This window comes from Cervus canadensis, chromosome 3 (genome assembly GCF_019320065.1).
Source record: "Cervus canadensis isolate Bull #8, Minnesota chromosome 3, ASM1932006v1, whole genome shotgun sequence".
NCBI classification, from domain to species: domain Eukaryota; kingdom Metazoa; phylum Chordata; class Mammalia; order Artiodactyla; family Cervidae; genus Cervus; species Cervus canadensis.
Window position 1 is genome coordinate 95,842,346 of NC_057388.1, and position 23,940 is coordinate 95,866,285.

Consider the following 23,940-nt stretch of genomic DNA (forward strand, 5'->3'; position numbering starts at 1 on the left):
TTTTATGCTTAAAAATATAGGAATATATGAAGAGGAGAAAACTATCATGATGAAAGGGCAAAGAAAACAAATACTGCAGAAAATAAAGAGGGGTTTAGGATGTGGAACACATGTACACCCATGGCCGATTCATGTCAATGTGTGGCAAAAACCACTACAATATTAGCCTCCAATTAAAATTAATTAATTTATTTAAAAAAAGAGGGATGGAAATCAGAGAGAGAGAGGGAACATATATTTTTGTAGAACTCTATAATTCAAATGGCTGGGATGAAGAACAGCTTGTAACAGGAAGTAAAGAACTCAAGCCATCTCATCATGCCCAGCCAAAAGCATTTGCACTTTATGAAATAATTCCATGTAATGAAGGTCTTGCATTTAAAAGTGACTAAAGATTCTATCATAAAATGCTAATCTGAGCTACTCTGAGTACCCTAGCCTTCAAAAGCATAGAGAATTATTTTGCTCTTCTGATTGTAGAGGACCAATAATCACTATCTCCAGTAAAGTAAGGAATCACTGTCTTGAACCAATGAGATTGAGATATACTAAGACAATGTTACTCCCGGGTCATTTAAATGGCTTCAGATCTCATGTGCTCCAACATGAAGAATTTTTCTTTTTACTTCGGGTTTCAATGTTGATATATCAAACAAAGAAAACCTTATACGTATCTGCTATTTAAATGGCAAAAATCTTCCCTTGGGTTTGTAATCACTAACTGTTGTTAATATCCTGCTCTTATTTGCAACTGATGAGAAAGCAGACTTTCTTTCCAAGAAAAGAGTGTGGAGTAAGGAATGGGAGTTGAGTAGTTCAAAAAGTATCATTTCACAGAAGAAAACATTTCTAGCCTTTCACAAATATCCTGAAAGACACTGAAAGTAGGCTTAAAACCTAACATATTTGGTCATCCTCTAGTAACTAAGCACTCTGATGATTCAAGTGGAGGTATCTGAGTGGGTGTCTGTGTAACATCAAAACAACTTTTTACCAAAAAGAAAAAATCCTAGCATATTTATAATATTTATAATTTAAATATTTTATATTTAATATTTCACATGTAATTTACCTAAAAACTACAGAAAAAGAACAAGAATTTAAAACTGTTTATAAGGGGGAAAAAAGCAATGGCCAAAAATGCATAAAGCAAAAACTGAGTGAAAATAAACATAACCATCTACTGCAATAGAGAAATGTAACTTTAATTAATTTGGGAAAGGGTTGACTGCGTGAATTACAAGATGTGTTCTTACTGAAAAGTTATCATGCAAACTGTGTGGAAGGAGCTCTGCATCCCTCAGAAACAGGCTCAGTAAGGAGAGGATTCCATGTTTTGTTTCATATCAAGAAAATAAAAAGTATTGGCCTTACAATAAATGGCATTGCCTAAGAAACACTTCCTTAAATGGTTTTGGCCTTCTATAGAAAACATCCATGACATACATTTTCTTAAAATCTGGATATCAGAGAAAGGATGTTTGCAAAGTCTTTTTTTTTTTTTTTCTTAGTAGGTAGTATTTCACTGTGCTATGTTTTGACTCATTTTTACCCCAGGTCGACTATGGCTTCCCAAAGTCTGGAATACTCACTCAGCGGGGCTGCACTGGGCTCGGGAGAGAAACATGGCTTCATAACCCTCCTATCCATCAAGCTACAGCTGGTGGAAAGCTAAGCCCCCGACTTGTGACACAGATGGTTCCCCATTCCCCCGTGTGTCCTTGTCAGAAATTCAAGAAGAAAGAATCGAAAAATCCTTAAAATCCGACTCTGCAACCCAGCAAATTCAGCCAACGAGGGAGAAACTTTTCACCACCTTTCTCTAATTTCTGATCCAATGACTAAAGAAATTTTTTTCTTGGAATCATTCTTCCTGATGGCATAAGAACAGACAGACGCAAGACATATTGCTAGAACAGAACTTGAAAAGGTCATAGAACAATTCTGTGAATACCACAATTATTCATCAATACAGATAATTTTTGTAAAGTTTGACAGTAAACTTGGGGAGAAAAACGTTCCTTGAGATACTTTTAGTGTTAGATAAATTACTTGTATGATGATGATGAACATGAAAATAACAGCTACCAGTACTAAAAGAAAATAAGAAAAGAGAGGGGAAAAGGTTTCTGTTGAGAAATAACTGGGGTACTTTTGCTGGTCCAGTTTATTCTGTCCTCTCACTTATCACATTAAAGTACCGGTGGGCCAGCTTTTTGGCCAAAAAAGTTCATTTGGACTTTTCTGTAAGATGTCATGGAAAAACCCAAATGAACTTTTGGACCAACCCAACAGATCAAGCCTTTACTAAAGGCAGTATCCTAACATACTCATAAACCAAGAACCTTTCTTCAAGGAAATGTGTAATTGTTTTACTTCACCTAGGTAACAAAACACCATTTGGCCAAAAGACTTATTTATGCCCCAATAACAGGACATAGTCATATGAAAGCAGTAGAGCCTAAATGATTAATTAAGAAAAATAAAATAATTATAGTTTTCTGTAATATAAAGCTGAAAAGTCTTGGCCTTTTTGTTCCATTTTGTAATTCTTCTAACTCCACGTTCATTTTAATCAAATATCTTAGCTGCAAATTTTGAAACATGCTGAATTCTTTTTAGAATTCCATTTTCTGACACAAAATGTGATGGTAAATTCTGGGGATTAATTAAATCTAGCATCAAGAAGTATTTTCTTTTTATGTCTTTTAAAATATACTCTCTTTTCATTTCATATAAGCATTTCAGGGTATTATCACAGATGAGAAAAACTCAATTGCATTGGTATAATTCAACTGAAACTCTCACAAATAAAATGCACATTGCATTTCATTACCACCTCAGCAAAGCAACCTGAAATAAATACTCTCTTGCAACACTCAAAACAAAAGTTCAGATTTCTTTGTTATTGATATGTTCTTCATATTCCATGGCAAAATATAATATAGTTATCACTGCAGTACTGGAGTAAAAACTGAGATGTTTCTTTTTTTTTCTCTGAATGCAGCAATTTTATGACTAACTTCACAGTTGTAATGGTATATCTAAAGATATAACTATTTTCTAAAAGTATTTGACTTTATTTTTATTATAATAATGCCTTAGGAATTCAGATCTGAGCAAAAATTTAAAGTTCATATTGTGCTGTGCTCAGTCTATCTGATTCTTTGCAACCCTATGGACTGTAGACCACCAGGCTCCTCTGTCCCTGGGATTTTCCAGGCAAGAATGCTGGAGTGGATTGCTATTTCAACTTCTCCAGAGGATCTTCCCTGAACCTGCATCGTCTGCATTGGCAGGCAAATTCTTTACCACTGTGACATCTGAAAGTGAAAGTCACTCAGTCTTGTCTGACTCTTTGTGACCCCATGGACTATACAGTCCATGGAATTCTCCAGGCCAGAATACTGGAGTGGGTAGCCTTTCCCTTCTCCAGGGGATCTTCCCAACCCAGGGATCGAAGCCAGGTCTCCCACATTGCAAGCCGATACTGTGCCATCTAGAAAGCCCCAAATGCTGGGGATGTTGGGAGAAATCACGGGTGCGCTAAATTTCAATGGGTGTTTCTCCTCTTATAGAAATTATGCCAGAAGCTCTTCAAAAAGCTTATTTGAGGCGAGGGTGCTTCATGGCTTGTGGGAATCTTAGTTCATACTGTAAGCCATTTTAATTTACAAAAAATAAATTTTGGCCTAGAGAGGTCACTGACCTTATCAAACTGGAAGCTTCCCTGGTGACTTGGACGGTAAAGAAGTTGCCTGCAATGCCACATACCCAGGTTCGATCCCTGGGTTGGGAAGATCCCTTGGAGAAGGGAATGACAACCCACTCTAATACTCTTGCCTGGAAAATCCCAGTTAACTAATACTTAGAATATGCTATAAATAAAAGAGCCATGTTCTTTAGCCTCTTAGACAGTTTAATAAAAAAAAAGATTTAAAAGAATTAAACGACCAATATATGTAAAATACACAAAGTTCAGCCTTCATGTAGTTGGTGACAGAAAAAAAATCCTAAAATTTATTCAAATTTTTCTAGTATAGTGTTACGGGCTAGATTGTGTACCCCAAAAATCACACATCGAAGTCCTAACCCTACTACTGAAAAAAGTGACTGTATTTGAAGATAAAGTCTTTAAAGATGAACTGAGTTAAAATGAGGTCATATGAGTGAAACCTAATTCAATCTGACTGGTGTCCTTATAAGAAGAAGAGATTAGGAGATGGACAGACAGGGAGGAAAGACAGTGTGAAGATCCAGGGAGAAGATGGCTGTCTATAAGCCAAAGAGAGGCCTCAGAAGCAAGTTGTCTTTTCAGCATCTCGATGTCAGACTTCCAGCTTCCAGGTCTACAAGGAAATAAATTTCTGTTTAAGCCTCTGTATCTGGGTACTCTGTTATGGCAGCCCTAGCAAAGTAATACAGATGCCTGTTGAAAAGATGCACTAGGAAAAATAACACACTTAGTTTTAATCCTAAAATTATGGCTGATAAAATGATACATAATAGAAGAATGAGAGAAGTCTAATAATTCACTTTCCAAAACTCCAACGTGAATTGGAAATGTGTCCTGGCTTAATGTCACTGTTGGGATGATCAGACCTTAATTTCCGCTTCTTTTCCTCAGAGTCAGAGTATGTGGAATCTTTAAAAAGTCGTTGTTGTGTTTATTGGACTAATGTTACCTCTAACCTCAGGCCTTTTCATTTTTAATTTTCTAAAATTTACTTTGATTAAACAAACACAACTCATGAATCTTCCTCCCCAGCAGACTGTACCCAAACCTTCCTGAGGGCTTCCCAAGTGCTCAGGGGTAAAGAATTCACCTGACAAGGCAGGAGACACCGATTCCATCCCTGGGTTGGGAAGATCCCCTGGAGTAGGGAATGGAACGGGCTCCAGAATCTGTGCCTGGAAAATTCCATGGACAGAGGAGCCTGGCGGGCTACAGTCCATGGGGTCACAAAGAGTCAGGCACGACTGAAAACCTTCCTCTTTATCTTGAAGCTCCCTGGGCCCCATGCCTTGCCCCTTGTACAAACACCTGAGTTAGGATCAGCTTCACTTTTTTTGTTGTTGCTGTTTTTCTTCTTTTGAAGTGACCTTTTATTATACAAGAAGTGCTGACTTGCAAGACTGTTTCTACACCTACTCAGCCATGAATAATTCATCTGTAAATTTTAAGAGCAATGAGATATAACTTTAAATGTTGAGGGAGTCCTAATACCCCTTTACGTAATTACAGCAGATGCTGGAGCCACGATCACCTTTGCCGAGAGAACACAGGCACCATCCGTCCCCTGAGGATGTGAGCAGGACCCGCCCCTACAAGTCTCTTTCGCAGACCCAACACCATTACAAACAAGCCTAAAAGACTCTCTACCTTCTTTAGCTGTGCGAGAATTTATTTTTAACTGGGGTTTGTCATTCTGACATTTTTCGTACAATAACACAAACTTCAAATCTGCAATCCTAGAGATTCACACATTTGAAACACTCAAAATTGAATTCTAATGTGTTATCCCCGAGGTTTTCTTAAAAGGGGGAGTTTACATAGGATGATTTGGTTAAAACTCAGAAGTTACCTATATAAAAATACACACACACAAGAAAATGACCAGAAGTTATATCAACAGCACAATTCAGTGCCTTAAACGTCACCCTCAAACAGCCCTGGATATTACCTTTTATGACTTATAGCACCTGATCTTGGGCAAGTTTCCCAACATTTCTTATTCTCGGTCTTCTCATCTATCGGGTGGGAATGATAGCAATCGTTACCACATACAGTTATCAGGATGTTAGATTTGATCACAAATATCAGGCCCATATTATCTCTCTGGCTAAATGAAAAAATCCACGCAGGTTCTTGCTGAGAGCAAGTTGAAAGTGTACCCAGATGGTACACAGCCTGGCCTCCTGCTTGGTACTAAGGATAAAGAATGACCCTGTCCCCATCCCAGGGTATGTCTCACATACTTCATGTCTTAGATCCCTTTGGGGCAGATCTTCATAGAGTTCAGGGTCATGCCCTGAACTTTCACATGACAGAACTTCAGAGCTGATAAGAATCCCAGGGACAAACTGCATTTCTTTTTAATATCTGAAAAACTAAAATGTAAAAAGGTTACTATAGGGTACTATCAGGTCTGTGTCACAGGGACAAAAGCAGGGCTCACATATTCACTCAAAACAGAGGCCATCTTTCTGGGGCTTGGGTCTACAGAATGAGGAAGACCCCACAGTTAGAGACCTGGGTCAGCTCCTGCCGTCCCCCAGTCTTAAAGTCACTAAAGGCCCCTGCCCCTGCTACCTGGGTGAGGACAGAAGTGCAGGTGGGGTGAAGAGCTGTTGTGGAAACTCGCAAAGCACAGGGGGAAAGAAACCAGTGAGCTGAGGTGCAGCCTGGATTCAAGCGTGGACACTGGAATGAGATGAATCCCACGGAGTTCTCCTTTTTTCTGGTGTATCGGTCTTACAGAACCAGCAGAGAGGGGTGGCAGAGGAAGAAACGAAAGCACGACAGTTGGACATAATTGAAGGTCTAGGAACTGTGGACAGCGGGGAGTGAAACCACCAGGAATTCAGAAGACGTGGGGGTGGAAGCGAGAGAAAGGAGGGAGCAGAAAAGACCAGGGAAGCTTAGCAGCTTCCTCTGCTCAAAGGATCAGAGCGCAGATAGCTTTATCTTTCAGAAAGCCTGAAGCTAACTCTTTCTTTTATGGAATACAGTTAATTTAGAATGTTGCGTTAGTTTCTCTTGTCCAGTAAAGTGAATCAGCTATATGTATACATATATCCCCTCTTTCTTAGATTTCCTTCCCGTTGAGGTGGCCACAGAGCACTGAGCAGAGTTCCCTGTGCAATTCAGTAGGCCCTCATTGGTTATCTATTTTATACACAGTAGTATATATAGGTCAATCCCAATCTCCCAATTTCATTCCCTCCCTCTTTTCCCCCTTGATAATCATAAGTTTGGTCCCTATGTCTGTGAGTCCATTTCTGTTTTGCAAATAGTCTAACTATTATGCTTTGCCATTTGATTCTGAAGTAGAACTGAAAGAAACGTCACTTGCTCAACCAGCAGATTCAACAATTCTCTCCTGTTCTTTTAAATTTCATTTTTTCCTTTTGGTTTTATAGCTGCATTCACTAGGGGAGGGCAGGAGTGGAGTGTGTGCTTACCCATCTTACTCAGAACCAGAATTCTCTACTTCCTTTTTTTTTGGCCACGCCACAGGGCACGGAGGATCTCAGTTCCCCTGATCAAGGGTGGAACCCGAGGCTCTGGCAGTGAGAGCGCTGAATCCTAACCACTGAGCCACAGGGAATTTCCTCTGCTGCCTTTTAAAGCAGAGACATTTTTACAAATGGCTGTTTTTTTCCCCATTTACAGACATGTGTTCATTGAAGTCAGTCAAAAATTAAAGTCAATTTTAAAAATGATATGTAAACCTCCTACTCAGAGATAAGCATACAATAATAACACAAGCATTAACAACAAACACATTCACAATATTGTGCATACCTAGGCCTTTTTAGTACTGTCACAATTGGTTTTTGGGTCCAGAAATTATGACCCCAAAATAATAATCCATGGACTAAAATATGGGCAGATTCCTGCCCCAGGCATGAAGCCCTCTTCTGTAGGTTTAACAGGCCCAGGAGTGCTATTCATCCTGAGGTTCCATGAAGGTGGTGTGTTCACCAATAAGCTTAATTCATTCCGAGGCAAATCATGTCTGATGGGTCTTCTTGGCTACTTTAGAGGTAAACCCCATAGTTTCCAAAGGCAAGCATGTAAATTTCTATGTTGACAAGGCTCTTCCTACTCCCTGAGAGAGTCCAGGGTGTGGAAGAGTGAATTTTACTGAAAGAAGAAAGGAAAAGAGAAGGGGTTTTGGAAAAAGCATACTGAATCTTATTTTCTAATTAAAGGGCCAGTACTGAATAAACAAAATAAATAGGCCTTTCATAGCATATTACACAATTCAAGAAAATGCTGAAACAAAAGGTTTGATGTGACTAGTTGGAGACAAAGTGACCAAATTTTTAGAAAGCATTTCAAAGAATTTTCTAGTTTACTTCCTTGGCCAGAGGCATGCAAATATTAAACCACCTGTGACCAATTTATATTTTTTCCAATCATGAAGATTAAAGATTCTTGGTTCTCTCTTGGCTATTTCTCAAAAAATAAATTATTAAACTCAACTCAAAAGAAAAAGATAGACACATCAAAAATATTTCTCTTTCTCTTAGTAAAACTCCCTTTCTTCCTAGAACAAAAATCAATTTGCTTTCATCCTTTACCAAGAAGCCATCACTTAATTGGAAGCAAGTTTAGAATGCAGAATCATAGTCAGGTTGTGGTCAAAGGTAACAATTCATACTTTTTTCAAGGACCTGTGTCTAACACTGCCTTCCGCAAGATAACAAGCAAATCCGTGCAATTTAGCATCGGGTAACATCTTGTTTATGTTTAAATTTTGACTGTTGTGCAAGATTGCCTATTACAATTAACATTGGTTGGTTGCAGTTGAAAACACACTGGTTTCTCTGCAGAGCTTAGCTATGACACCCTCTGAGTTACTGTATCAGGTAAAAAGAGGATACAGTGTGAAAACTCTCTGCTTTAAAAGACAACAGATGGACTTTCCCAGTGGTCCAGTGGTTGGGAATCTGCCTTGGGATTCAGGGCACACAGGTTCAATCCCTGGTCGGGGAACTAAGATCCCACATGTCATGGTGTAACTAAGTCCGTGTATCGCAACTACTGAAGCTCAAGTGCCACAACTAGAGAGCCTACACCCAGAAACAAAGGATCCTGCAAGACACAGAGATGATCCCCCTTCTTGTGCAGTGACTAAGACCCAAAGCAGCCGGAAAAAAAAAAAAAAAGAAGCAACAGCAGAGAAGTTCTGGTTCTGGGTGAGGAAGGTAAGCACCCACCATTCTTTTCCTCCAATGAATGCAGCCACAAAAACTGGACAGAATACATAAAACAGGTATTTAAGAACTCAAAAAATAAACGACAGGGAGAAGACCAGAATTTAAAATACCATCCAACTAACGGTGAGCTCTCTCCTCCTCTGACCTCTAATCAACCGTAGTCTGGACTCCAGGCAGTACAAAGCCTAAAATGGACAACAGGCAAAGGCAGAGAAAGCTCTAGGAGAGCCCTTGAACTGATGTGAGGATAGGAAAGGGAAACTGGGGAAAATCTTCCTCTTTTATTCCTGCTCCATCTTCTCAGAATTCAGCACTCGGGCAATTTTGCTGTGCTGGCAGCAGCAACGACAAAGGTCTTAGGTACTTAAAACTATAAAGAGAGGAAGATAAACAACAGGGTCCTATGGAGAGCACAGGGAATTATATTCAACCTCCTGGGATAAACCATGATGGAAATGAATATGAAAAAGAATGTACATACGGATAACCAAGTCACTTCGCTATACAGTAGAAATTAACACAAACATTGCAAATCAACTATACTTTAAAAAAAAAACAAACTTTAAAGAAAGGGAATCTTCCTCTCTGATGAGAGGAGCTGTGGTCCCAAGAGGGTGGGATAAGCCACCATGCTTCTTTTTCTCTTTCGGTCATTTCATTCCCTGGTCCTGGAGGTGAACATGGTTTTAGGAGGTATGCAGCAGAATGAGGTAACTAAAGCCTTAGTGTTCTGGCTGAAGGATCTGAAAAGGGAGCCCCAAGAAATGGGGAAGTGCTGGGGGCGATGAGAGAGACAGAGAGAGGGAAGAGCTCGGGGAAACAACTCCACAGGGACGTTCGTGAACTTGGGTTCATTTCTCAACTGCAGATGTGTGAATCTGGCCCTAAACACAGTACCGCAGACTTTGGGAACTAAAGCCACAGAGCAACCTCCACTCAGGTTCCATCCTGCAACTTCGTGGGGTACACTCCGGACAGACAGGAACAGCCCTGCAAAGGCTCTGAAAATACAACTCACGCTCAGAGGATGAGTCAGAAGTTGGGGCCTGAAAGCTGATTCCACTGCTTTCTAAAACAAAGAAATGATTAAGCAAAACACATATCTAACAAAGGCATGGATCCAAAATACTTGACCAAGTTACTCAACAGGAAGAAAACAAACAGCCCAATTTAAGAAATGTGCAAAGACTTGAGAGGATGATTCACTACAGAATGTATAAAAGCTGGCAAATAGTCATATGAAATGGTCATATGAAACTGGTATTAAATGATTAAAATTTTAAGATATTGACACTACTCAGTGCTGAAAGAGATGGGGGACAACAGGAACTCTCATACACAGTTGGTGGAAATGCAGAAGGGTACAACCACAATGGTACAATTCCATGGTACAACCACTATGGAAAACAGTGTTGATTTCTCATGAAGTTGCCAGATGACCCTGGAATCCCTCCCAGGTATTTAGCCTGGAAAAATGAAAACTTAGTTTTCACAAAACTTGTTCATCAATGTTAATGCAGCTCTATTCAGAATCACCCAAAACTGGATATAACCCACATGTCATTTTGGGTTATTGGGTAAATAAATGGAAACATCCATGCAGGGAATACTATTCAGCAACAAAAAGGAACAAATGATTAATATATGCAACAACTTTGATAAATATCAAAATGTTATGTTCACTCAAAGGAACCAGTTATAAAGATTGCATTTATATGGCATTCTCTAGAACACAACACTGGGGCCGCCAATTTTGGTGGCCCAGACGGTAAAGAACCTGCCTGTAATTCAGGAGACCCAGGTTCAATCCCTGGGTCAGGAAGATCCCCTAGAGAAGGAAATGGCAACCCACTCCAGTATTCTTGCCTAGAGAATTCCATGGACAGAGGAGCCTGGTGTGGGCTACAGTCCATGGGGTTGCAGAGTCAGGCATGACTAAAGCAACTAACACTTTCGCTTTTTCAAAACACAAAACTATAGCAGACAGTGGTTGCCAGAGGTTGAGATGAGAGATGCAGGGATTAGAGGGTGTGATCATAAAGGATATAGATTACAAGGCAGCTTTTTGGAGTGATAGAACCCTTCTATAGCCTGATTACGAGGCTGGCTATATGGATCGATACATGTCTTAAAAGTGGGAACTATATATCAAAAAAGTCAACCTGACCCCATTTTATTTTAAATATTAAAGTATAAAAACAAATATAATAAATACTCAATAAAAGGTTATTCACAGGAAGTGCAACCAGAATCTCTATTTGGACACTTCTCACATTGTGTCAGAATTATGTTAACACTGTAGGCCTATTCCTACAGTACATCCATTTCTCCAGGGCAGTAACCTTAGCTTTCTAATCTCTTATCTCCAGTATCCCACAGAGTATCTGACATCTAAAGTACTGAATAATATTTTTGAAAGATAAAAAATAAATAAATTAGATGGAACCAGTTCACATTATTTCATTTTGATAGAGGAAGAGCAGGAGAGAAACAGAACTTAATGAAAAAAACTCCTAAAAGTGAAAGAGTTCCAGAAAGACTCATTTTACAGTTATACACTTTTGGGGGCTTTTTGGGCATGACCACATAACATGAGTATTCATGATTTATGAGATAGTGCATGTATGTAGACGTCAATGGCAATTCTACTGTAAAGTCATTAATTATAATGAATTTATTAATTGAGGAACTGCTCTAATAATTCTTTGAGCAACACTGGGGAGAGAAGGGTGAAATGGGTCAAAAGGTACAAGCATCCATTATAAAATAAACAAATCCTAGGGATGTAATGTACACATGGTGACTAGAATTAAAAGCATTGTATTGTCTATTTTAAAGTTGCTAAGAGATCTTAAAAGCTCTCATCATAAGAAAAAACTATTGTAACCATACATGATGATAGATACTGGGTTTCACGGTAACATCTTATGGAAAAAGTTGAATGAACTTTTTGGCCAACTCAATATTAACTAGATTTATTGTGATGATCATTTCACAGTATAAACAAACACTGAATAATTATGTGGTACACCTGAAGCTAATATAATGCTAGCTGTCAATTATATCTCAATAAAAAAGAAAAAAGAAAGTAAGAATGGCCAGGTTACAAGTTATGTTATATTAAGAAGAGATGTCAAGAATACACAGAAGAACTTTACAAAAAAGATCTTCATGACCCAGATAATCACATTGGTGTAATCACTCACCTGGAGCCAGACATCCTGGAATGTGAAATCAAGTGGGCCTTAGGAAGCGTCACTATGAACAAAGCTAGTGGAGGTGATGGAATTCCAGTTGAGCTCTTTCAAATCCTAAAAGATGATGCTGTGAAAGTGCTGCACTCAATATGCCAGCAAATTAGAAAAACTCAGCAGTGGCTGCAGGACTGGAAAAGGTCAGTTTTCATTGCAATTCCAAAGAAAGGCAATGCCAAAGAATGCTCAAACTACCACACAATTGCACTCATCTCACACACTAGCAAAGTAATGCTCAAAGTTCTCCAAGCTAGGTTTCAACAGTACATGAACCAAGAACTTCTAGATGTTCAAGCTTGATTTAGAAAAGGCAGAAGAACCAGAGATCAGATTGACAACATCCACTGGATCATAGAAAAAGCAAGAGAATTTCAGAAAAATAAAAGATCTACTTCTGCTTTATTGACCATGCCAAAGCCTTTGACTGTGTCGATCACAACAAACTGTGGAAAATTCTTCAAGAGATGGGAATACCAGACCACTTGACCTGCCTAAGAAATCTGTATGCTGGTCAAGAAGCAATAGTTAGAACCAGACATGGAACAATGGACTGGTTCCAAAATGGGAAAGGAGTACATCAAGGCTGTATATTGTCACCTTGCTTATTTAACTTATATGCAGGGTACATCATGTGAAATACTGGGCTGGATGAAGGACAAGCTAGAATAAAGATTGCCAGGAGAAATATCAATAACCTCAGATATGCAGATGACACCATCCTCATGGCAGAGAGTGAAGAGGAACTAAAGAGCCTCTTGAAGGTGAAAGAAGAGAGTGAAAAAGCTGGCTTAAAACTCAACATTCAAAAAATGAAGATCATGGCATCTGGTCCCATCACTTTATGGAAAACAGGAAAACAATGGAAACAGTGACAGACTTTATTTCTCAGGCTCCAAAATCACTGAAGATGGTGACTGCAGCCATGAAATTAAAAGATACTTGCTTCTTGGAAAAAAGCTATGACCAACTAGACAATATATTAAAAAGCAGAGACACTATTTTGCTAACAAAGGTCTGTCCAGTCAAAGCTATGGTTTTTCCAGTAGTCATGATGGATGTGAGAGTTGGATCATAAGGAATGTTGAGTGCTAAAGAATTGATGCTTTTGAATTGTGGTGTTGGAGAAGACTTTGGAGAGTCCCTTGGACTGCAAGGAGATCAAACCAGTCAACCCTAAAGGAAATCAGTCCTTATCTTTCATTGGAGGGACTGATGTTGAAGCTGAAGGTACAATACTTTGGTCACCTGATGCCAAGAACTGACTCATTAGAAAAGACCCTGATGCTGGGAAAGACTGAAGGCAGAAGGAGAAGGGGACAACAGGGGATGAGATGGTTGGATGGCATCACTGATTCAATGGACATGAGTTTGAGTAAGCTCTGGGAGATGGTGATGGCCAGGGAAGCCTGGCGTGCTGCAGTCCATGGGGTTGTAAAGAGTCAGACACAACTAAGTGACTGAACTGAAGCCAACTCTGGGAATTATAGCTTTTCTCTGATTCAAAAAAAAAAAAGGTACAGAACCTCAAATTTGTAGTGAAATAATTCATTTACTTTATTTTGTTCTGTTGGATGAAGGCACTAAATACCTTTGATTTGTTGTTGTTGTCACGCAGTCATGTCCGACTCCTTGCAACTCCATGGATGCAGCCCGCTGGGCTCCTCTGTCCATGGGATTTTCTGGGCAAGAATGCTGGAGTGGGTTGCCCTTTCCTCCCCCACGGGATCTTCCTGACCCAAGGACTGAACCTGAATCTCCTGTGTCTCCTGAATTGGCAGGCAGATGCTTTACCCTCACCAGTTCAGTTCAGTTTATCCTCATATATGGTCATATGGGATCAAAACAAAAATTTCAAGATTCTTCTTTGTATAAAGCTGAAATTTCCCGTGTAGGCACACATTAATAGTATGCTGCAATTCCTAACAATTTATGCATTATGTTGTCAAAACCACGACTTCCTCCCTAATTAAAAAAAAGTCATTGGAAAGCTAGAGAGAAAAGATAATTCAAGTTGCTTTAGGAAAGTAACATTTGATTTAGAAACAGCATAAAGAGGTTTCTCCCAAAGGAAAGATCATCTGTAAAAAAAAGAGTTGTTCTGAGCAGAGAATAGCTGATACAGAGTAAAAAAAAAAAAAGATCAAAGTTTAGCTCACAAAACTGGCATCCTGACTTTCGTGAGGACCAAGGCAAGGTTAATGTGATTCTCAAATACTGCTGCAAACGGCAGCATTAGAGTGGGTCTAAGCTAAGTTTACCTCTGCCATAATATTGGCTTGGCCAAAAAGTGAGTTTGGGTTTTTCCATACCATCTTACGGAAAACCCCGAACCAACTTTTTGGCCAGCCCATTATATAAAGACAACGCTCATTATTGTGGTTGGATTTTTCTCCAATTTCCTTGCTCTATCTGACAGTGTTTAGTTACCGAATTTTTAAAACAATACTCTAATAAACACTTATTATATAAGTCATCAGTTATATAGATATAAAATCTATAATATGTACTAATTAACATAGCATATATAAGTATAAAATACTTTAGATCAGTAGTCAAGTTTTAAGTGGCCATATCTGGGGTCCTGTTACACTCTATGAAAAGTAACAGGACAGTTCACCTTCCTATAGCATACATATCTGGAAAAAGAAAAGAAGGGAAAAAAGAGCCTCATTTAAATTATATGGTGAAAACAAACACAGTGAAAGCTTAAATGGTGATAGAAACATGACAAATATCACCAGGATGTCTGCTGTTGATATTCTCAACTGTTTGAACTCTATCAGTAAAGGAGCTGAAAATAATGAACACTGAGGGCCATTCTGGACTCATATTTACTGAACAGGACTTATGTAGGATAATATTCCCAGTAACAGCTGCCAAATTAGAAAGTAAGTGCTATTTTCTTGCTGTCTGACCAGTCAATACTGAGTTCCATGAAAGTATATGGTTGTTGTGCTCAACCCTAAATACCAGGCAGAAAATAGCATCTGACACAGAGCAAGTACAAAAATAATACTTTTAGAAAAACATTTTGCAATAAATGAATAAATAAGCATGTTTCCACAAGATTAGAGTTGAAAGCAAAATTATGTAATAACTGAACTTCAGGAGTCACATTGGCACATCCCTAGACGTTAGATATTGGCACAGTTCTATTTAGACATGCATTCTTTCACTCATTCATTCTACCAACCAACAAACAATTCTTTCTAGTTTCAGAACACTTGTGTTAAGGTCTGTGATCAGGACTGGGAATACAAAAATCATAGGAAGATAACTGTAAATGATTTAATTTACATATATAGCCTAAGTGTAGTGTGGGATACACACAGATATAGAGCTAATATAATTAGTACCAATCAATTATGCCTTGAGAACTATAATAATTACAACATTATAATAGTGAATTCCAGTGAGGACATAACTAGTTCTACCAGCAATTATCAAGGTATAGTTCTTAGCAAAGGCAGTTATTCAACTGAGCCCTGAGAAATACAAGGATACTGATAGATGAAAAACGGCAGATCATAAATTGTTAAAAGCATGAATTTTGAAACCAGGCTGCAGAAGTATGAATCCTAGTCTACCACTTATTAGCTGTGTGACCCTCCTGAAGTTACTTAACTTCTCTGTTCATCAGATCCCTCACATATAACATGGAGGTAATTATAACCTATAGCATAGGGGTTTTGGGGAGTAAGTTAGTTGATGTATGTAAAGCACCTTTAATAGCACCTGAAACATAATACAAGTATATGTAAGATGGAGAAAAGAAGCAAGGGCAAGACAGAGGCAACAGCATAAAAAAGTCCTTAAGTGCTAAAAAAGTAATTTCTTTCTGTTCCTCACCAGAAAAAAAAAAAAGCATAAAGTGTGCTAAGTACAAAGTACAATGTATAAAATGCATTTTGCCCACTCATTAACAACTTTGGGTCATTGATCATTTATTACCACTACGGATGCTCAACCTGGAAAAATGCACAGATGCACGTACGTACACTCAAAGCTCCACACATATCAATAATTTCAGGGGTCCATCCACAGGATCAAGAGTAGCGGGCGCTGCTTCAAAGTCAGAGCCATAGACGATGGAATGGTCTAATGGGTTTACTTTCCATAGAAACCAAAGCTTGGTATGGAATTTTATACAACCCCGTGCAGCTCTGGACCCTGAAGTATCTCATCAAAAAACTTAAACTGTGAACTCAGAGAAGACTGAGATGAATAGAACACAGAGAACTTCACAGCTGCGTCTCAAATCAAAGAAGGGCTAAAGTGGACAATCATGGCGAGGTGGTTCTTTGTCTGAGAAGCAGACTTGTGAAGGACGAGGAGGCAGGTCCTCTGGCCCTGAGTAGGAGATGAGGCTGAGACACAATGTAAAAACAGAACGGCTTTGTACTCACATGGTGAAGGAGCCTGGGGGGGCAGACACTCTCCGCAGGTCCGCAGCTTGCACCTGATGGATACTAGAGGCAGCAGGGAATGAGCAGCGAAGACAGTCAGCAAAACAGCGTGGACAGACAGGGAACAAGCCGGAGAGAGAAAGAGAGACACACAAAATTTAAACAGAACTTAAATGAGCGCGTCACCAAACAGTGAATGAAAAGAAAAGGAAAACCAAGCCAGCCACAGAAAGAATCCAAAAAGCCAGTGATAGCGACGAAGCCAACAGGACACACGGCAGGGCCGGCTCTCAGGCAAGCCGCAGACTGGGCGCGAGGCGGGGCGCCTGCCGGGGCTGCAGGAGCGTGGATGCTGCGCGGGGCCGCGGGTACCACAGTCCTCTCGGGCTCTAGGTCTCAGAGGGCATCCGTCTGTGCGCGTGCAGACACACGCGCGCGCACGCACATACACGCGCGCACGCACACACACACGCGCACGCACACACACAAGAGTGGTAGGCTGGCCCAGTCAACTCATCTTTGAGCAGAATCAAGGTAAGCTGAATCGTTTAACATAGTCCTCATGATTCCAGGGCTTTGCTGAAATGTTCGTGTCAGAAGAAAAACTATCTTGAAAAGAGCCACCCAACAGAAACTTAAAGGTCATACCAAGAAAGCCTAATGTCATCACAGTGATGCTGTAATTCCACTGATACTCTTGGCAGTGGAGTGAAGCCATAGACTTCTCTCTGTTCTCTACCCCTCCTTTAAAAAAAATAACAGAGAGGGTCTTCCATGGCTACCACAAAAGATAAAATGTGGAACTGAAGAAATGAAACCCCACATTTCCTCCCACTTTTATGTTATCAGTAACAACTCTTACTCTCTCGGACCATTTGAATGGTTTCAACCATAACACTTTTCCCCAATCCGTATTTTCCCTGTAACCCTACTCCTTCATTTCTGCTGGGTATGTAAATTCTCATATGAAGCCTCCCACGAATTAACTTCTTATTATCCTCAAAGGGGTATCAGTTATCACCAATAATACTTCTCAGCAGCCCAGGATGATGGAACCCAGTTGCCCAATTCAGAGTCTGCCAACTGAAAATCTTTCTTTCCCTTGGAGGATACAGTCACCCTTCACAATGCTGTCTTAATTGCCAGAGAACTCAGGCTAAGGTCTTCCTAAGCACCTGAGTTAATGTAGAATTTCTGATCTCCTTCAAGAGTGCCTTTCAAATAGCATGATCAGACTTATCTGGCTATCATGTTACTAATACATGAATATGAACCTAGACAAACCTGCTCAATTACTTTTGGGGTGGATGATATTTATTAGAGTCATATCTGAAATAGATTCATAAGCCATAAATGACATATAAAGGCATATGCTCCTGTATCAGTGGGGTGGGCAGAGGAGTGGGTAGTGAACCTAATGGGCCTAGCTAGTCTTTTAGTTTGTATATGGTAATAGCAAATGGGATCACAAGCCAAGAAATATTTTTTTAGAATTTTTTTCCTTTTTGCAGAAGTAAAGCTCTAGGGGCATCATGAAAGCCATTTAGCTGTTTCTCATGGGATTTTCTCCAGCCATCCATGTGTACCAGATCTTAAAATTCTTAAGTATATATCTTCCACTTACTACCATAAAATATGATCAAGAGATTTTCTATATTATTTCTATACTCACAAGGTTTTAGATTTATGTTATTTTGGAATCAATTTCTCAGAAATGCAACAGATGGAACATGGAACATTATAGATCTGATCCATGCTGGAGTCCCTTGTTCAACATGTAACATTAAGTCTCAGCAAACTGGCAGGCACTGGGGGCCCTGCGAGGAAAACCCCAGGGTCTCCCCAGAGAGCAGAGGAGACATGTCAACCAGTAATGACACTAGTTTTGATAAATGGCGTGACAGAAGTAACAAGAGCACTACAGGAACGCTGAGTGGTGTATTTAACGGCTGGAAGCAGAAGGAAAAGGATTCTCAGGGAAAGTGATATGTCGATGGGATGATGAACTTGAGCAAAAGCTAACAGGTAAAAAGGAAGGAAGGGGACACTTCAAGGAGAGCAACAGGAGAGCAAAAATATGATGATGTTCAAGACAGCCATACTGCTCTCTGTCTTGACTGCAAAGGTGAACTTTGCACAACGGTGGCCTAAAGAACGAAAAGCTTGAAGGACTCAGAACGTGGAAGAAAACTCCTAAGAAGGTATCAGTGGCCAGGCTTCCCTTACACGGGAAATGCCTCTTGGAAATTCAGTGGAAAAGCTGGATTTCCAAACAGAACAAAGCAGTCTAATCACAGAGGGTGAATAAGAGTAGTGGGTGGCAGATTTTCTAAAAATGTAGTGTTGAAGGATAATTTTAATAATAAGTAGTAAACAAGATCTTTGCTAATCTTTAAGATATATATATATATATACATACATAAGAAATGGACAGAATATTATTACTGCCATTTCACATAAGTCTATCTTTGAGTCTGAGGCCGCTTAGATGGAGGCACCACTGCCCCCTGGTGGCAAATAACTGCATTTTTTAACATGAAATTGCGTCTTGAACACCCTTGAAGCTAAATCTGTGAAGTCACATCATATGTACTACACGTACCAAAAAAACCAACTCTTTACATTTGATTTTAATATGTGAAGAAATCCCAAATAAATTCTTATTACAGTTTCTGAGCAAAAACATTTTTTTTTCTCAAGGGCAAAAATTGTTTGAAACTAAACACCCCAAAATAATTACATGTCTAATAAGGCTATTAAGGGTAGAAGCACCAGGCATGAAAAAGAGCTGTTTGCCTGTAGATACTAAGACTTTTTATCTCTGCTAACAAGTGATCTACAAGTGACCCAAAACAGCCTGGACTATCTCAGAGAGGACTTTTCACTTTGTAGTTCAGATTTTCTCTCAAACCAATAGTTCACAGCTTAACTCTGAACATTTTTAAGAGAGAGTATGGCCAGCTGTATACTACTGCTGATACCTTGCCTGAAACTCATGAAGTGTATATCCAACCTAATAGCAGGGAAAGGCGGAGGATAGAAAAAGCAGCCGAAATGATCCAAGATTTTCTCTAGCTGCAAAATGTAAACAAAATGAAAAAGGCAACTACACCAGCCCTCTGGATAAGGATCTAGGAAAAATGCTGGGCAAGTACAGAGTGATTCTCGAATATGAGGGTACAGAGGAGAAAAGATCCCTCAAGCTTAGAAGCAGAGGCTACAAAGGAAAATACTTTATGAGCCCTGTCGAATGCTACTCTTCAACATCTGCCTTTTCAGAACAGGGTGAAGCTTTGGCAGAGAGTGATGACCCCTGTGTCATGGGTTCATTCTAGGCACTTCTATAGTTGCCACATTGACTCAATAAATACCTTGGCAAAGCATGCCCTTGCTTCGCAGGCACTAGAGGAAGCCAGCCATTCAGTACAAATACATAACCATGCATCACAGGCCACAAACAGGAGGAGCACCTCCGAGGGTACCTCACTGTGACACAAGAATGGCCAAAATTCAAACCTGGAAATGGCCTTACCTTAAGTCAGGTCAGGCATAGGGGCATGGTATATAGAAGAGGCTCAAAACGATGCCCCAAATCCCCATGTTTCTTCACCCCTTTCTCTAACCCCAAAGAGACATTTTCAATAAAAAATTAGATAAAGGGACTCTATAAAATGCATGTGCACTCAAAATAGCCAGTCATTATCACCTTTTCCAAATCAGTTTATCAAAGCCCCCGAGAAAGGAAAGGGTCCAGGAGGGGAACATTTTCTTTAGGCATTGAGTCATGGCTCAGGTCTCATCTATTAGACAATAGGATGCTCTCCAGCAACAGCAAAACTGAGTCGAAGCATCAGAGAATATAGGACTCCAAACTGGGAGCACTGGGAAAGGGACAGTCCGCTAACAAGCAGAAGGGGATGCAACAAGGGGACAGGTGAGCCAAAACCCAGTTCTGCCAACCTTCTGCCCTGGAGAAACCAACACTCTCCAGGTGACCAGGGTCAAGAAGAGGAGGCCAACAGGGCCTTCCTAAAATGAAACAGAACACATTTAACCAGACAGGTTTTATGACCCTGAATCACTCAATGATTTTCGGCTGGTTCCAGTCAATATATACTTAAGTGGGCGGTCGGTGAAAAAGCATCATCAGTCTAACATACCATACAAGAGTTGCTCCTGAAAGAAGCGTGTGGTCACCATATAGTAAACATGAAGAAGAAATATGTGCGAGAGACCAAGGGGCAGCTGAGTTTCCTGGACTTTTCTCCTTTCTCAGCACGGGGAGGCCTCCGACCACGCACATGCTCAGTGATCTGCTCTGCACGGCCTCACAGTTAACCTCACAGTGAACCTCTGCACGGTTCACAAAGGTGGGCAGACTCACTCATTGAGTAAAGGCATGGACGTTCTCCTCTTGCTCTTCTGGACCATGTTGGCCTGATTCCTCAATGAGATCCGAATCATAGCCGGGGCCAACCTGCAGGGCTCCCCATCCACTTGCATGGGGATGGATTTGTAAGTCAGCAGCATGACCTCCCGACACTGGTGCAGCCTTTCTCCATGGCCCCCGACTTGCAGGGCAGCCTGTAAAGACAAGAGTCAACAGGAAGCAAGAGCTGAGCACCTAAGAGTTACTCACAAGGGACTCCCCTGGTGGTCCAGTGGTTTAGACTTTGCCTTTCAATGTAGGGTGTGCGGGTTCAATCCCTGATCGGGGAGTGAAGATTCCACATGCCTTGCAGTCAAAACACCCAAACATAAAACAGAAGCTACATTGTAACAAATTCAATAAAGACTTTAAATATGATCCACAGTAAAAAAAAAAACCTTAAAAAAAGAATTATTACTCAGAAAACCCAGAAACCCCAAGTCTACTGCATATAATCAAAAGGTCTTTGAAAAATACTTAGTGAAAGCTGTTAGTTGTGAGTAAAATGGGAAACCTTGGGTAAATCATGCATACAAATAAGCTAAAATGTGAAAGCTTGATCGCAAATCCTCACTGACAGCCACTTTTTGCTTTTATGTATTTTCAGCCTTAATCATGTTAGTTTAATACAAAAGCTCTTTTCATCATCTACTTCCATTAAATAACCAATGTGTGCAGAACAGAAAGAATATTAAAAAAGATAAAATACATAGTTTAAGACAGCTTCTATACTATAGCTAATATATAAATATATTTATATATTTATAATATATAATTATTATAGTTATATATTAAATATGCATTATATTAAAATATGCTACCCATCCTTAGAAAAATTTTCAAACTTCAGGCAAGCTTTTCCTTCTTACCTAAAACCTCCTCAAACTACTTCTAATCTGTATAAGATCAATGAAATGCAAAATAATAATCCTCAGTTGAAAACATTCTGAACAGTAAAGCAGCTTTGAGGATCAAAATCAAACACAATAAGAGCTTGGTTCACTACAGTAGCCACAAAATGAAAAGTCAATCCAACATTAAAATTCTGCAACGAATTAGCATAACTTCTCTGCCTTAGTAAAAAAAAAAAAAAAATTATTTTAGTATCACTCACCCTTACAGGGATGAACTAAAATCAAATAATATGTTTGGTTACAGCATACATAGAGAGTGCCCAAACTGTCTTATACAGTTTGATGAACACTTTGATACACATATGTGAATCTCCATCCAGATTAAGTTTTAGGCAATTTACAGCAACCAGAAGGTTTCCAAGTGCTTCTGTCCAATCTCTGGTCTATTTATACTCCTCTCACCTCCCACTAACTGATTTCTATTACCATAGATTCAGTGTGTTTGAACTTGAAGTTCATATAAGATAAATCATACCATATGTAGTCTCATGTCTGGCATCTTTTGCTTATCATTATTTCTGAGTAATAGAAAAGTGTATTTATCTACTCTTCTGCTGGTAAACATTTGGCTGTTTCAAGTTTGGGGCCATTATTGAAGTAAACTTTCTTGTGTATATCTCTTGGTGGATACATACATACAATGAGTAGAATTGTTATGCTGTAAGTTTAGATGTATATTTAACTATAGTAGATACTACTAACAGTTGTTCAATAAGATTCTATTATAAGGCATTTTGAGTATCAATTTATAACAAAGTAAACAAACCTTAGAAGGAGTTAATACTAACTGTAGCTCAAAACCTAAAAGATTCACTTAAAAAGGAAAATCTACATACTATCAGCTTGTTTCCACACTTCTCACCTCTATCTTATGAATGAGGAATAAAAACTTGTTAACTGAGATTTGTGAAGTCAACTTGTACTAATTTGGCTCCCAGGTATTTGTATTTATTTTGTGCTTTGAACTATTTTTGCACTCACATGAATCTGAACAATACAAACCTGTTTATGTATAAATGCAAAGATAAAAGAAACACAAAGGAACAGAAAGGAGGGAAAGAAAATAGGATAAAAACTGAAAAGAACTTATCATTATTGAACACCTTTGATGTTAAAAAGCATCAATTGTAACCCTTACATACAATTTTATTCAATTAGTAGAACAAGGAGGCAGAAGAGAATGAAGTGAGAATTTATTAAAATTCTTTCTAGCCTATTACCCAATCCTGTTACTTAGCTGAAAGTTTCTCTGATTGTACTTAAATTACCCATTTAAGTTAACCTATGGATCTGACGCACTATTAGCATCTCCAGGACTTTCCCAATATATTTCCCTTGCCTTCAAGTAATTCTCAATCCAATATTTATCTGACAAAGTTGTATCCCTTCATTCACTGGGAGAAATACCAGTTTCTTTCTTTTTCCTCAGTCTTGACTAGGCCTAATAACGGAAAAGGCAATGGCACCCCACTCCAGTACTCTTGCCTGGAAAATCCCATGGACAGAGGAGCCTGGTAGGCTGCAGTCCATGGGGTCACTAAGAGTCGGGCATGACTGAGTGACTTCACTTTCACTTTTCACTTTCATGCATTGGGAAAGGAAATGGCAATGCACTCCATTGTTCTTGCCTGGAGAATCCCAGGGACAGGGGAGCCTGGTGGGCTGCCGTCTATGGGGTCACACAGAGTCGGACACGACTGAAGCGACTTAGCAGCAGCAGCAGCAATGACAAATAAAGGGCTTCTCTGGTAGCTCAGCTGGTAAAGAATCTGCCTGCAATGCAGGAGACACCAGTTCGATCCCTGGGTCGGGCAGAACCCCCAGAGAAGGGAACAGCTACCCACTCTAGTAGTCTTGCCTGGAGAATTCCATGGACAGAGGAGCCTGGAGGGTTACAGTCCATGGGGTCACAGAGTTGGACACAACTGAGCGACTTTCACTTTCACTTTTCAATGACAAATAAAAATGCAGAACCAGCCAAGTAAGTA

The 23,940-nt window shown here is 39.6% G+C and overlaps 1 protein-coding gene across 13 annotated transcripts in view; it reads right to left on the reverse strand.

Moving 5' to 3' along the window:
• The window catches only part of DGKI (diacylglycerol kinase iota), a 479,729-nt gene that overhangs the window by 140,349 nt on the left and 315,440 nt on the right, over positions 1 to 23,940 (reverse strand). For all 13 annotated transcript variants that reach the window (XR_006268612.1, XM_043463812.1, XM_043463811.1 and 10 more), the window contains one exon: positions 20,994 to 21,193. Coding sequence is in view for 12 of the 13 variants with exons in the window: in XM_043463812.1 (XP_043319747.1) it covers positions 20,994 to 21,193 (200 nt within the window). In the remaining variant the exon portion in view is untranslated. The remainder of the gene's footprint in view (positions 1 to 20,993; positions 21,194 to 23,940) is intronic.